This window comes from Trichechus manatus, unplaced genomic scaffold, assembly GCF_000243295.1.
Source record: "Trichechus manatus latirostris isolate Lorelei unplaced genomic scaffold, TriManLat1.0 scaffold00055, whole genome shotgun sequence".
NCBI lineage: Eukaryota > Metazoa > Chordata > Mammalia > Sirenia > Trichechidae > Trichechus > Trichechus manatus.
Window position 1 is genome coordinate 13004312 of NW_004443991.1, and position 13424 is coordinate 13017735.

The following is a 13424-nucleotide window of genomic DNA, read 5'->3' on the forward strand; positions in this document are numbered from 1 at the left end:
TTGGCTGAAGGGTGAACCTCAGGAGTGACTTCATTACTGAGCTAAAAGGGTGGCCGGGGGCCATACTCTTGGGGTTTCTCCAGTCTCTGTCAGGCTACACTTTAAAAAAAAAACAATGATTATCATGAAAATCTGGATAGTGGATACCTCGGCAGGTGCGGGGGAGCTGTGACTGGGAAGCAGCACAGTAGGGAATTCAGGAAACGGTCTGTTTCTTTGTCACTAGAGTTTGTTTAGAATCATCCTTTTTAAAAGTATACACATTTCTCATGCACTTTATTCCATATCTGATGTATCTCACAATAAGAAGTAGATTTAAAAAAAGTGTGAGAAACAATCTGCTTGTAGGCAATCGGGATGTTTGCAAGAAGACAAGGTAACTGGTACAGATATCAAGTGTCTAGAATTAAGAGTAGAGAGCAGTCACTGGGGGTTAAACATCTGTAAGTAAGCAATGTATGTAGTGTTCTATCCCCCCAGATAGACTGTAAGCAAGGGTAGAGATTATGTGTGTTCCGTACAATATGCACAATATACCCAGCAACTAGGAACATTCCGAACCGAAGTTAAAAACAAACAAACAAACCCGTTGCCGCCGAGTCAGCTGCAACTCAAAGTGACCCTACAGGTCAGAGGAGAACTGCCCCACAGGGCTTTCAAGGAGTGGCTGGTAGATTCGAACTGCTGACCTTTGGGTTAGCAGCCAAGCTCTTAACCACTGCACCACCAGGGCTCATGTACTGTGGTGGGTACTTAATAATTGCTGAATGAAGAGGAACATAAAAGGATGAGTAAGTAGAGCTTTTAATGAAAAACAGAAAGGTGTCATCTTTGAAGATGCAGTCCCCCAGGCACACAGCTTTGTGGCTGGACAGTGCCTTTGCACAAATTACTAAAAGTGACATGTTCCTCCTAACATAACAGAGTGCGCCTTGAGAAAGAGAAAATGGGTAGGTCGATTTCAGTCCCTGGTCTTACTGTGGCAGGGTACCGTGTATAGTGAACAACATGCTCTACCGTACAAGTCAGGCGTGAGTGAAAGGGGATCGAGAGGACGTCTGGGGGCAGGAGGAGAGAGGATACGGATTCGAGCCATACATAAGGAAAGTGACTTTGTGCTGGCCTGACAGGGTCTGCTGAGATGAAAACAAAAGCAGCAAGAAGTTTGAGCAGGAGCTGATGGAGAAAGGTAGGGCTAAATTATTCTCAAGACTTCCTATATAGCACAGGGACCCCAGGTCTTTTAATTATTATTGTCTTCTAGTTCTGGGTCTCATATAAGCCTCACAACCCCTCTATGAAATAGGATAGTTGAGATCTTCATTTTATACACCAGGATACCAAGGCTCAGGAACTAAGTAATTTACCAATGTCACATACCTAAAAAAAAAACTGTTGCTGTTGAGTTAATTCCGACTCATAGAGACCCTATAAGACAGAGTAGAACTGCCTATAGGGTTTCCAAGGAGCAGCTGGTGGATTTCAACTGCTTACGTTTTGGTTAGCAGCCAAACCCTTAACCACTGTGCTACTAGGGCTCTGTCACATACCTAGTGTGGGGTGATTAATTGCTTTTGTGTGTGGCCTTTCTAGCCATGGCTTATAACTCCCACCCAGGTGATTGTGTGATAGGGTAATTGTAGCCTACCAAGGGGACTGGTGAGTTTTGCCTTCAAAGAGAGCCAATTCCAGAGCAGAGAGGAGGAGTCCACCACCACCAAGGAAGGAAAGACTCAGCAGCAGAAGACAGTGCCGTTGAAGCCCCCGGAGGGAAAAAGCTGAGTGCCTCTGGGCAGAGACAGAGAGCCAGGAAGAGGCGTGCCTGCAAGCACAGCTGCGAAGAGGCTATCCTGATGGAAGAACTGTATCCTGAGTGTTCTTGAGCCTGAATTGTAACTGTTACTTCCCTAGTAAACCCCATAATTGTGAGTATGGTCTGTGAGTTCTGTGAGGCCGTTGCAATGAATTATTGAACCCAGCAGAGAAGTAAAGAGTGCTGTGGGAAGGATGGTTGGTGTCAGAGTTGGTAAAGATGGCCGAGAGAGGAGGCGTGTCTGAACTCCACTGCGTAGGAATCAGCCCTGGGCTGTTCATCTGGGTTCTCCTTCCTCTTTGTGGGGTTGGAGGAGGTCAGACGCCAGCCCCAAGCCATTTTTACACATAGGAAATGATAAAGCAAGGATCTGGACCAAGGCTGTTCAACTCCAACACCTATAATCTTATCCATTATACTATGGATGTCTAGGAGCCCTGGTTGCACAGTGGTTAAGAACTCAGTTGCTAACCAAAAGGTTGTGGTTCAAACCCACCAGCCACTCTATGGGAGAAGATGTGGCAGTCGGCTTTCATAAAGATTACAGCCTTGGAAACACTATGGGGCAGATCTACTCTGTCCTATAGGGTGGCTATGAGTCTGAATTGATTGGATGGCAATGGGTTATGGATGCCTTGAGGAAAGGAGAAAGAAAACAGGATGACCTCAGGCTGTAGCTGATTCTATAATCAGATTATGCTTTCCTCCCACCTTGGAATTTTGCTTAATGATAAGGGTTAACACTCAATCACCTGGCTTAGAGATTCACCCAGGAAAAACTTGGCTATCTATCAATCAAGGAAGAGATAAGCCCTACATGAACAAATCCAATCTACAGATGCACATAACCTGACTAACCCTTGCCCTTTACCACCTTCCATCTGGGACCAATAAAAGTTAACCTTGTTTCTTCTTCTAGAAGGGTGCTCACTCTTTAAGGCTGGTCTTACCAGAGGCTTGCAGCAAAAAAGTCTCAGCTGAAGTTGGAATGCGACATGAATTCACAGCCTTAGGCTGAAGTGCTCTGGAAGAAATTCTTGCCCAGGAGGCCAATGTGGCCTCCTGAGCTGAAGAGACCACTTCAACTATATTCATTACTTCTTCTCTCTCCCTAGTCTTACAGCTTTCCTCAAGCCTTGCTCTCTTTGTCACCATAGTGTGCTTCCTGGAACATGGCTGCACCTTGGCCTCCCATGGTGTGTCAGGAACATCCTGCAAATGAAAGTCCAGGTGAGTCTTCAGTGAAGAGCTGCTGCTGTAGGAACTTCTGTGTCAGCTTATGACTCTTTATACTGACGCAGACATGCATATCAGTGTGGGAAAGGCTTAGAAATATTACTGAGTCAGAACTGACTGGATGGCAATGGGTTTGGGTTTTTTTGTTTTGTTTTAGAGCAACCAAAAAAAAAAAACCACCAGCAGAAATAGATGGTGCCAGCCACCACCACCAAACACTCTGACAGGGATCACAATAGAGGGTCCCAGACAGAGCAGGAGAAAAATGTAGAACGAAATTCAAAGTCACAAAAAAAAAGATCAGACTTACTGATCTGACAGTCTAGGGGAACCCCTGAGACTATGGCCCCTGGGCACACTGCTAACTCAGAACTGAAGCCACTCCCAAGTCCACCTTTCAGCCAATGATTAAAAAAAAAACAAAAACTCATTGCCATCGAGTTGATTCTAACTCACAGCCAAAGATTAGACAGACCTATAAAACAAACAATTAACACATGTGAGGAACATGCTTCTTAGTTCAATCAAGCATACGAGACCAAGTGGGCAACACTTGTCCAAAAGTAAAGATGAGAAGGCAGAAGGGACAGGAAACCTGGACCAATGGACACAGAGAACCCAGGGTGGAAAGGGAAAGGGGGGGAGTGCTGACACATTCCGGTGATTACAACTAATGTCACAAAGCAATTTGTGTATAAAATTTTTGAATGAAAAACTAATTTGTGCCATAAACTTTCACCTAAAACACGATAAAATTAACGTAAGTGTAAATTAAAAAAGAAAAACAAAACATTGCCATTGAGTCAATTCTGACTCATAGCAACCCTACAGGACAGAGTAGAACTGCCCCATAGGGTTTCCAAAGCTGTAATCTTTATGGAAGCAGACTGCTACATCTTTCTCCCATGGAGCTCCTGGTGGGTTCAAACTGTTAACCTTTCGGTTAGCAACCGAGAGCTTTAACCACTGTGCCACCAGGGCTCCTCTCAGAGCAGTGATTATAAATTAGATGATTTTGCTCCTCAGGGAACATTCGGCAATGTTTGGAAAAATTTTTGGCTGTCAGAACTGAGTGGGGGGGGATGCGCTTCTGGCATTTAATAGGTAGAGGGCAGGGCAATCACTCAACATCCTACAACACACAGGGGAGCACCCGCAAGGAACAAAGATCCGGCCCTATATGTCAACATTGCCTCAGTTGAGTAAGCCTGCCCTAGAGGAGCCACAAGCATGAGAAGGTGGGAGAAGAATGACCACACTCCTCACTCACCTGTTTCTGCTCAGGGTAAGCATGTTTCTGCAGCCTCAGATAAATATCTATTTTCTAAGGAAATTAAGAGGGAAATATTAGTTACAAGTTAACCAAGGTTCCCATACATGTCCGAGCAGCAGATTCCCACCAGTGGACTCACCTGGCCGTGGGTACTCAAATTAATTTGCTGGCACCAGTTCCGCAAAGTGTCCCGATGTACCTCACTAACTGGAGGCAAAATGGCCGGCAAAGGAAGGTTTGGTGTTTTCTAACTAGGTTTTGAGCTAGCTCTGAATTGTTCATTCATTTGAGGAAGGTGAACTGAGAAAAAAATGAAACCAATGTAGTCATAATTTAATATTTGTAAGATTCTTCATAATTTTACACAGATTTTCTCACTTCTTTCTCCACAAACTAATTTGCACACACAAATAACACTTTTTTTTTCTTATTTTATAAATTAGGGAACAGGAAATAAAGGACTTGCCTAATATCACATGACCATTAAAATGGCAGACCTGAGACTCAAACCTTTGTCTAGAGGTTCTAAATCCCAAATTCTTTACACTTCACACACCAGCCTGTTGTTTTCTGCAGCCCGCAACTCCCAAGTGGGTAGAGCATTATGTTAGATTGTTATCTCTACAATGTCTGGACTTGGGACCAGAAAATTTCAGCTGCTCCTACAGAAATCAAAGAAGGGACCCAACTCTACCCACAACCAACTCTGACAGCCTACCTCATATTTTTTCTATAGCACCCCATCTCTCCTCTCTGCTTAGCTCTGACCCTTCACTACTTACTTCATTATTGTCCCAGGAAATAAAATCATTCTGAAATACTTGTTCCATGCTCTTACACTAAGCGCTGAGAACAAACACAAAAGGTCATATTGGGGCTGCTAGATACTTGATCAGTAATTAATTGCCAAGCAAACGCTAGATGTTTCTCAAAATTATTTCCTTCCATAAGAGCTCAGAAGAGTATGTATTGACCTCGTTTTTAGAGGAGAGTGAGCTTTGTAGGTTGAGAACCTGAACTCACAGCGTGCTGCCTGAGAAGCCCATGCTCTATTCAAAGCTTTCCATGTGCCTATTTTGTGACTTAGAAGCAAGGCAGCATTGTGCTTGTCAAATGAGAAGCATGGGAGTTTGACAAATCTCTTATGGCAGGTACTCAAAGAAAGCTGCCTGCAGAAGGTGAGATTTAAGCTGGGTGTTGTGTAGTGAGAGGTATAAGGGTAGAAACTGAGCAATCCTTGTCCTCGTACCTTTATCGTTTTTCCTAGGCTTTTTCAGTTTGACCTCTGCCGTTGAAGAAACACTTGGTTCTATTTGATGCTCTTGGTTAGGTTCCTCTTTCACTGGAACCAATGTGATAATCAGACTGTCCTCATCTAATTCCGGCTCAAAGACATTCTGGAAAGAGAATGGTCAGTCACTGACTCTCATTTGATGCCTGATGCCACACAACTACTGAGAGGGAAACTGAAGAGCCAATAGGTGGGCTGAGAGAAGGGTTACTGATATTCCTTTAATTTGATCTGAAGTCCACCACCATCAGTTGCTGTCAAGTCAGCTCTAACTCATGGTGGTCCTGTGTGTGTCAGAGTGGAACTGTGCTCCACAGCGTTTTCAATGGCTGGCTTCTCAGAAGCAGATTACCAGGCCTTTCTTCCAAGGCACCTTTAGGTAGACTCAAACTTCCAACCTTTCAGTTAGCAGCTCAGCATACCACTCAGTGACCCCCAATCTTGATCAGCAGACCCTTTATTAGATAAGGGGACCAATGAGGAAATGCGCAAAAGCAAATTACAAGTGGGTGAGATAAGGAAAGAGGAAATAGAAGGAAATCCTTCTGATTAGGTCCATCGACTGAACTAGTCCCCTCATGCCTTCCTCCCACAGGGGATTATCCAATAAGCAAGGTAAGCATGGGTTTACTTGTGCTTACTTACTAATCTGTAGTGAACCATTTCACATGGGTTTCACCACATCAACAATGTGGAGGGAATATATCTGTTTTACTCTCCATTGCATTTACAGAAACTAACATAGCACCTGGCACAGATTGGGCATGCAGTACTGTTTTAATGATCTAATAATCTAATGAATGAAAGAGAAAATGGAAAAGCAGGAAGGTAAAAAGGAACTAACAACTGCTGGGTCGTTATGGTATACAAAAGGTCCCTGTGTGGCACAAACGGGTTTGCAACCCACTACTATCCTAAAGGTTGGGGGTTTGTACCCAGCCGTGCCACAGAAGAAAGGTCTGGAGATTTTCCAAAAAAATCCTATGGAGCAGTTGCACTCTGTAACACATGGATTGCCATGAGCCAGAATCTACTCGACAACAATGGGTTTGCTTATTTATTTTGTTTTGTTTTTACTGCATACTGACACTGTGCTGGGTGCTTCCTGTATTTCTATTTAATCCTCACAGTATACTTATAGAAATTTATCAGCTTTTCTATTTTACAAATGAGGAAACTGAGTCTCAGAAATTAAATGACCAGTGCTAGTTTAAGTTTGTGAACTTAACTTTTTCTCTCAGACTCAAAAGTGAATAATAAAACTCCATTCCAGCATTCCAGCCCCATTGTAATACTCTCTTGGAAGAACAGCTAAATTGATCTCATGTTGCCATGCCCCTCCCCCATCCATTTAAACCTCTTCAATGGCTCCCCATTGCTCTCAAACTCTCAACTTGGATATAGTGACTTTGCATTTGTATAGCACTTTTTCAAAGCACAGAGCCCTGCTGACATAGCGGTTAAAAGCTTGGCTGTTAATCAAAAGGTTGGCAGTTCGAACCCAGCAGCCAATCCTTGTAAACCCTGTGGGGCGGTTCTACTCTGTCCTGTAGGGTCGCTATGAGTTGGAATCGACTCCACGGCAAAGGGGCAAAGGGTTTGTTTTTTTTTTATTTTTTTGGTTTTTAAAGCACCCCTACATACATTTACTCTTGCGAGTTTAAAAAAACAAAAACAAAAAACCTTGCCATTGATTGGGTATTAATCACTCTGGAGATAAGCGGGGCTCAGAGCAGTTATGTGACTTGTCCATAATCAAACACCTAATATTGGTCAATCCAGTTCTCTAGGTTAGTGCACTAACAGTACTCCCTCTAAATATACCATTACACCTTCTCACATTTAGTTTCTCGTCCTGACCAGAACGACCCAAGCCTACTTGGAAGTCCATTTGGCACTAAGGCCGTTGGAAATAGGTTACTCCCCACCCCTGACGAAAAGAAATCAATTGGTTGCTTTCCTTTCTGACCTTGATCCACATTACCCTTTTCTACCTTCTTTTTACCTTAGCTCTTCATTGCCTTGCCGTTTTTATCTTGCCTCACTACTGCGTTCCTCGTCTTTGTTACAAAATCCATCTTTCCCTTTGGACAGGGAGCTTTACTTCTGCTCTTTACCCTGCCCAACTGTACACAGTGCCACAAATTGCGTGAAAGAAAAGTAACAATCCATTTAGAAAGGCGAGGAGGTTCCATCAAGGAAGACGGAAGTTTCGTTCAACCAGAAATTAAGAGTAAAGTCAGATTCCTGGCAAGAAAGGAACATAAGCAAGACCGAGAAAGATTTTGAAAAGAGAATCCATGGGAAAACTAATTTTAACTGAAGTGAACCTACCTTTTCGCAGCTCTCGTAATTTGAGGACGCCATTTCCAGGAACACACAGGAGAAGGCAATGTCAGCAATGTTAAGGATGCCTAAACTTACTCCTTTTAACCTGAAATGTTTCTGGTCCGTTTTCTCCTTTTATAAGCAAATGTCTCCTACTTCCGGTTACTGAGATGAGCTCTGGTTTCCTCCCTCCAAAAAAAAAAAAAAAAAAACCCTTAAAATAAACCCATTGCTGCTGAATGGATTCCAACTCATAGCGACCCTATAGAGTTTCCAAGAAACGCCTAGTAGATTCGAACTACCAACCTCTTGGTTAGCAGCCAAGCTTTTAACCACTGAACTACCAGGGCTTCCAGCAACCTTATAGGATATAGTAGAACTGCCCCATAGAATTTCCAAGGCTGAAATCCATAAGACTGCCACATCCGTCTCCCGCGAAGCGGCTGAACCCCGGACCTTTCGATAAGCGCCGAGCACTTTGAACCACTGTCCCGCCAGGGCTGATTCCTCCTCTCTCCACTCCCTCGTTTGCTGTCTGTGATGATTTTCTCACTGTTCTACCCTGTCTTGTCCATTAGGTGATAATTGAGTTATTGAGTAATTAGTTTCACTCCTAAAAAATCCGTTGCGGTCAAGTCAAGTCTGACCCATAGCAACCCTAGACAGCAGAGTAGAACTGCCCCGTAGGGTTTCCAAGTAGGGGCTGGTGGATTTGAACTGCAGACGCTTTGGTTAGCAGCCTTATCACTTAACCACTGCACCACCAGGGCTAAAAAAAAAAAAAAAAGGGTGGAGTTTGTTCTTATTCCTTTACGGTGAGGTTTGGGAGAAAACGCAAAGCGACAAACTCTTGCTGACAAGTTTCAGTTGAATAAACGGAGTATGTTAGAACATTTCTAGAACGATATTGGTGACGGAGTAAATGATGCAATTATGGAAGGAACAGAAAAAAGACGCAGAGGATTTCAGGGAGAAATCTGTATAACTGATTTATGTGCAGGAGTTTGTGCCTCTCTGGGAGACTAGATTAAATTGTGGGGGTTGAAGAACGGTAATCTCCCTTAGATGTAGGAAGCCTGCAATAGTGGCACCTAACAACAATAACAATGGTGAGCTGGGTGAAGGGGAAGGGTCTGGCTGTTCTGAATAGGAGCAGAGAAAGCTGAAACACCAAGGCAAATGATGGAGTAATGAATACAGGGGAAGGAACCGCAAGCACTTAGGAATCCCTGGAGCATAATGCTGGAGGCAAGGTCCCACGTTGGCACAAAAACAGTTCGCGCTTGTCTACTAATCTAAAGGTTGACGGTTTGAACCCCCACCCCCACCCAACCGCGAAGCGGCGCCGCAGAGGAATGCCTGGTGAACTGCTTCCATTTGATAACAGCCGGGAAAACCCTATGGAGCAGTTCTACTCTATAAAACATGAGGTCTCCATGAGTTGGAACCTAACGCAACGTTTTTTATTTTATTTTTTAATGTTGGAGGAAAACGTCATTCATAAACAAATGGCATCGCTGAAATCCAGATCCAGTGCCCTCAGCCAGTTTTCTCTGCCCTAGGAAAATCGTTTGATCGGTCAGTCTCAGGGCCTGGGAACATGGGATCAGTTAAATTTAGTGGTATAATATCTTCAAGTTTTGGTCTGCAAAGGCTCAGCTTTTGATTAGCAGGAAATTGGGTACAAATGTAAATTATGAGCCCCTCCAGACCTCCTGAATCTGATCACTGAGGGAGGGACGCAGAAATTTGTGTTTCAACAAGCTGTGTGAGTAATTCTCATGTACCCAAAGTCTGGAAGCACTGGTTGGGTCAGGGCTTGACCAGAGGGCTTTGGAGTTTGGCCCCTCTCTTCTAGAATGGAAACTCCACTTACCCACTTGTGTGTGGCCTACCTGATGCTGTTCTTCCTGGGTGATTTCTAGGGGAGGTGCCCTGGTGGTCTGAGCTGTTCCTAATGCCTTAGGCTAGGACAGGGCTACAAGTAGGGGATCATCTCATTGCCGTATTTTTTTTTCTTCATAGCTTTTATTGCAATAAAATTATCTTATTTTCTTGTTTTTCCCCTTGCTTTCTAAAAATAAGAAAGTTCAAACATGTATAGACGTAGACAATAATGTCATGAGCTACCATGTATCCCTTATCCATCTGCCGTCATGATCAAGTCACAGCCAATCGCATTCATCCAAACCTCCACCCACTCCCCATCCCCTGGGTTATTTACCAGAGCTTGTATCATTTTATTCATAAATTTAGGAAAAGCACTCTTATTTTTCCTCAGTCATAACCACGATACCTTTTTCATACCTAAAAAATAATTTAAAATAATTATTTTATATTATCAGATTATTCTGCCTGTCCTTGTTCAAATATCCAGCAGTATTCAAATGTCCAATTGTCTTACATAATTTTTCTTATTCTTTTAGTGTGGTAAAGTATATACATAACAAAACATTTGACAAGTCAACCGTTTTTACACATACAGTTCACTGCTGTTGCCTATGTTCATCATGCTGTACAACAATCACCACTATCCATTTCCATATTATTCTACCACCATTGACAGAAACTCATTGTCCCCTAAGCAAAGACTTCCCCTTTCCTCCTCCCTGGTAACCACTAATAAACATTTCCTTATTTCTATAAGTGGGTCATACAGTGTTTTTCTTTCGTGACTGACTAATTTCATGCAGTATAGGGTTTTCTAGGTTCATCAGGACTTCATTTCTCTTTATGACTGAGTAATATTCCATTTTATGTATAGACCACATTTATTTATTCATTCATCTGTTCACAGGCATTTAGGCTGTTTGCCCCTTTTGGCTATTGTGAATAGTGTTGTAGTGAACACTGGGGTACAAGTTTCTGTTTGTATTCCTGCTTTCATTTCTTCTGGGTATATACCTAGGATTGGGATTGCTGGGTCATGTTGTAGTACTATGTTTAACTTTTTGAGGGACCACCAAACTTTTTCACAGAGGCTGTTCCATTTTGCATTAACACCAGCAATGGGTGAGGGTTCCAATATCTTCAAATCCTTGCCAACAGCTATTATTTTCCTTTTTTTTGATTGTAGCCATTCTAGTTGAGTTGAAATAGTATTTCATTGTGGTTTTGATTTGCATCTCCCTAATGGAGCCCTGGTGGCGCAGTGGTTAAGAGCTCCACTGCTAACCAAAAGGTCGGCAGTTCAAATCCACCAGCTACTCATTGGAAACCCTATGGAGCAGTACTACTCTGTCCTATAGGGTTGCTATGAGTCGAAATAGACTTGATGGCAATGGGCTTGGTTTTTTTTGTTTGTTTGTTTTGGAATGACAAATGATATCAAGCATCTTTTCATGTGCTCGTTGATCATTTGTAAATCCTCTTTGGTGAAATGTAAAGGTCAAGTCCTTTACACATTTTTTGATTGGGTTGTTTGTGTTTTTGTTGTTATTATATAATATTTTCTTTTCTCATTTTCTTTTTTTAACAATTTGTTTGAATCAGGATCTAAATCAGGTCTGCACTTTGTGATTAGTTGATAGGTGTCTTAATTCTTTTTAATCTATAAATTCAACCCCTCCCCTATCTCTTAATTTTTCCTTAATTTTTATTTATTTATTTATTTTTGCAGAAAGAATTGTGTGGATTTCCTGTGATTTCCCATCTGGATTTTGCTAATTTCACTTGTTCCTTCATTTAGCCTGTATGAATATTCTCTGCATTTACTGAAAATTGATTTGATCAGATTCAGGGTTGACTTTTTTTTTTTTTTTTTTAAGTGAGACTATTCTCTCCTCTTTACCTGCCTGACTCTTCATACTTTAAGCTTAAATGACAGTTTCCTGGAGTGACCCTGAGAGAGATTGCTCCTGTTATTCTCTCACTTTTTTTCTTCATAGGATTTATTTGAAATTTTAGTTGTGTATGCACTTGCGATTTTGCTTGTTTAACCTCGTCTCCCCAGTTAGACTGCAGGCTCCATGACAGCAGTAGCTGCATGAGAGCAGTGGCTGAGTCTGTTTGCTCACCTTTGGTCTGCCTGGTGCCTTGCACCTGTCTGGCTCACAGTAAGGCTCAGTCAGACTTAGTTATTCCTTCTGCCTTGGTCTCCACCTTTCCCCCTCATCCCACGCAGCCTGCTTTTGGGGTAGGTGCCCTTCTCTGTGCTATAGCACTCGGTATAAATGCTGATCACAGACTGATGTGATGGTCTCTCCTACCAGATTGTGAAACTCTCAAGTTCTCAGACTCATCTTATTTTTGGGGGGCCAAACACGGTACTTAGCCCACAGAAGGCTTTTAATTAGGTGCAATGAAAGACAGTAAAACAGATTACACCAACTTAAATTTGTAGTTTATTATATGCCTAAAGCTAAAAAGTAGCCACTGAAAGAATTCTGGGCTATTAAAAATAAGCTGGGCTGTAGGCTGGAGGTATAAAAAAGAAATGAAAAAATATTTACAATTTAATTCAGCTTTGTGTTCTAATATTTATCCCAATAATAGATCATCGTCCTGAAATAAAAGTACATTATCTCATTTAAATATATGTTCTATTTAAAAACCAGTTGCCATGAAGTGGACTCCAACTCATAGCAACCCATGTGTGTCAGAGTAGAACTATGCCACACAGAGCTCTCAGTGTCTAATTTTTCAGAAGTAGATCATGAGGCCTTTCTTCAAAGGTGTATCTGGGTGTGGTTGGTTGAATGCATTAACCCTTTGTATCACCCAGGAAAATTAAATATTTATAAATGCATTGTATTTCTTATTTAGATAAATGCTTTTCAATATCTCCCCCCTCCTTTTTTTTTTAATTAGAAGAACATACTTGACAAAAGTAAATGTTACGGAGCACCAATATATAATAAGCAAAAGTAGGGCAACTCTGGTTGAAAAATCAAAACCCACAAGGCATCCATAGAACCCAAAGGTTCTGAGAAACAGTTTAAAATCAATGGTTCAGTACCATTACATCATTTGGAAAGTGTATCTTCTGAGTTCTTCAGTTCTCTTAGAGAAAAATGAAATGGCCTTGAAAGAGCTTCCCAACTCTCCACGTCCTTCAGTTCAAGAAATTCCTACTTAAAAGGACTACACCTGATCCTCACTTATCGACCATCTTGCTATCCGAGATTTCACATTTACGATATTAGTAAAAAATCTGCTATCCGACTATTTTGAACATTAATGACTATGTCTGGCAGTAATGAAAGCTGAGGTGTGAGGTGAGAGTAACACTGGCTATGATGGTGAAGGTTATGTGTCAATTTGGCTGACCGTGATTCTCAGTAGTTTGGCAGTTATGTAATGATGTAATTTGACAGTTATGTAATGATGTAGTCATCCTCCACTTTGTGACCTGATGTGGTCATCCTCCATTTTTGCATAATTCCAATTTTGCAGGATGACCTGGTCTTTGGAACTTAACCATGTCAATAAGTGAGGAGAGGAAGTATTGAGTCAATTTCCACTTTAGAGCAATAGTTACAGAT

General features: G+C 42.0%; 1 protein-coding gene across 1 annotated transcript in view; it reads right to left on the reverse strand.

Moving 5' to 3' along the window:
- The window catches only part of DPPA2 (developmental pluripotency associated 2), a 15525-nt gene extending 7545 nt beyond the window's left edge, over positions 1 to 7980 (reverse strand). Inside the window, 5 exon segments of the mRNA XM_004391410.2 lie at positions 2764 to 3025; positions 4320 to 4373; positions 4462 to 4622; positions 5572 to 5719; positions 7948 to 7980. Of these exon segments, the coding sequence (XP_004391467.2) occupies positions 2764 to 3025; positions 4320 to 4373; positions 4462 to 4622; positions 5572 to 5719; positions 7948 to 7980 (658 nt within the window).
- Between the last annotated feature and the right edge of the window lie 5444 nt (positions 7981 to 13424).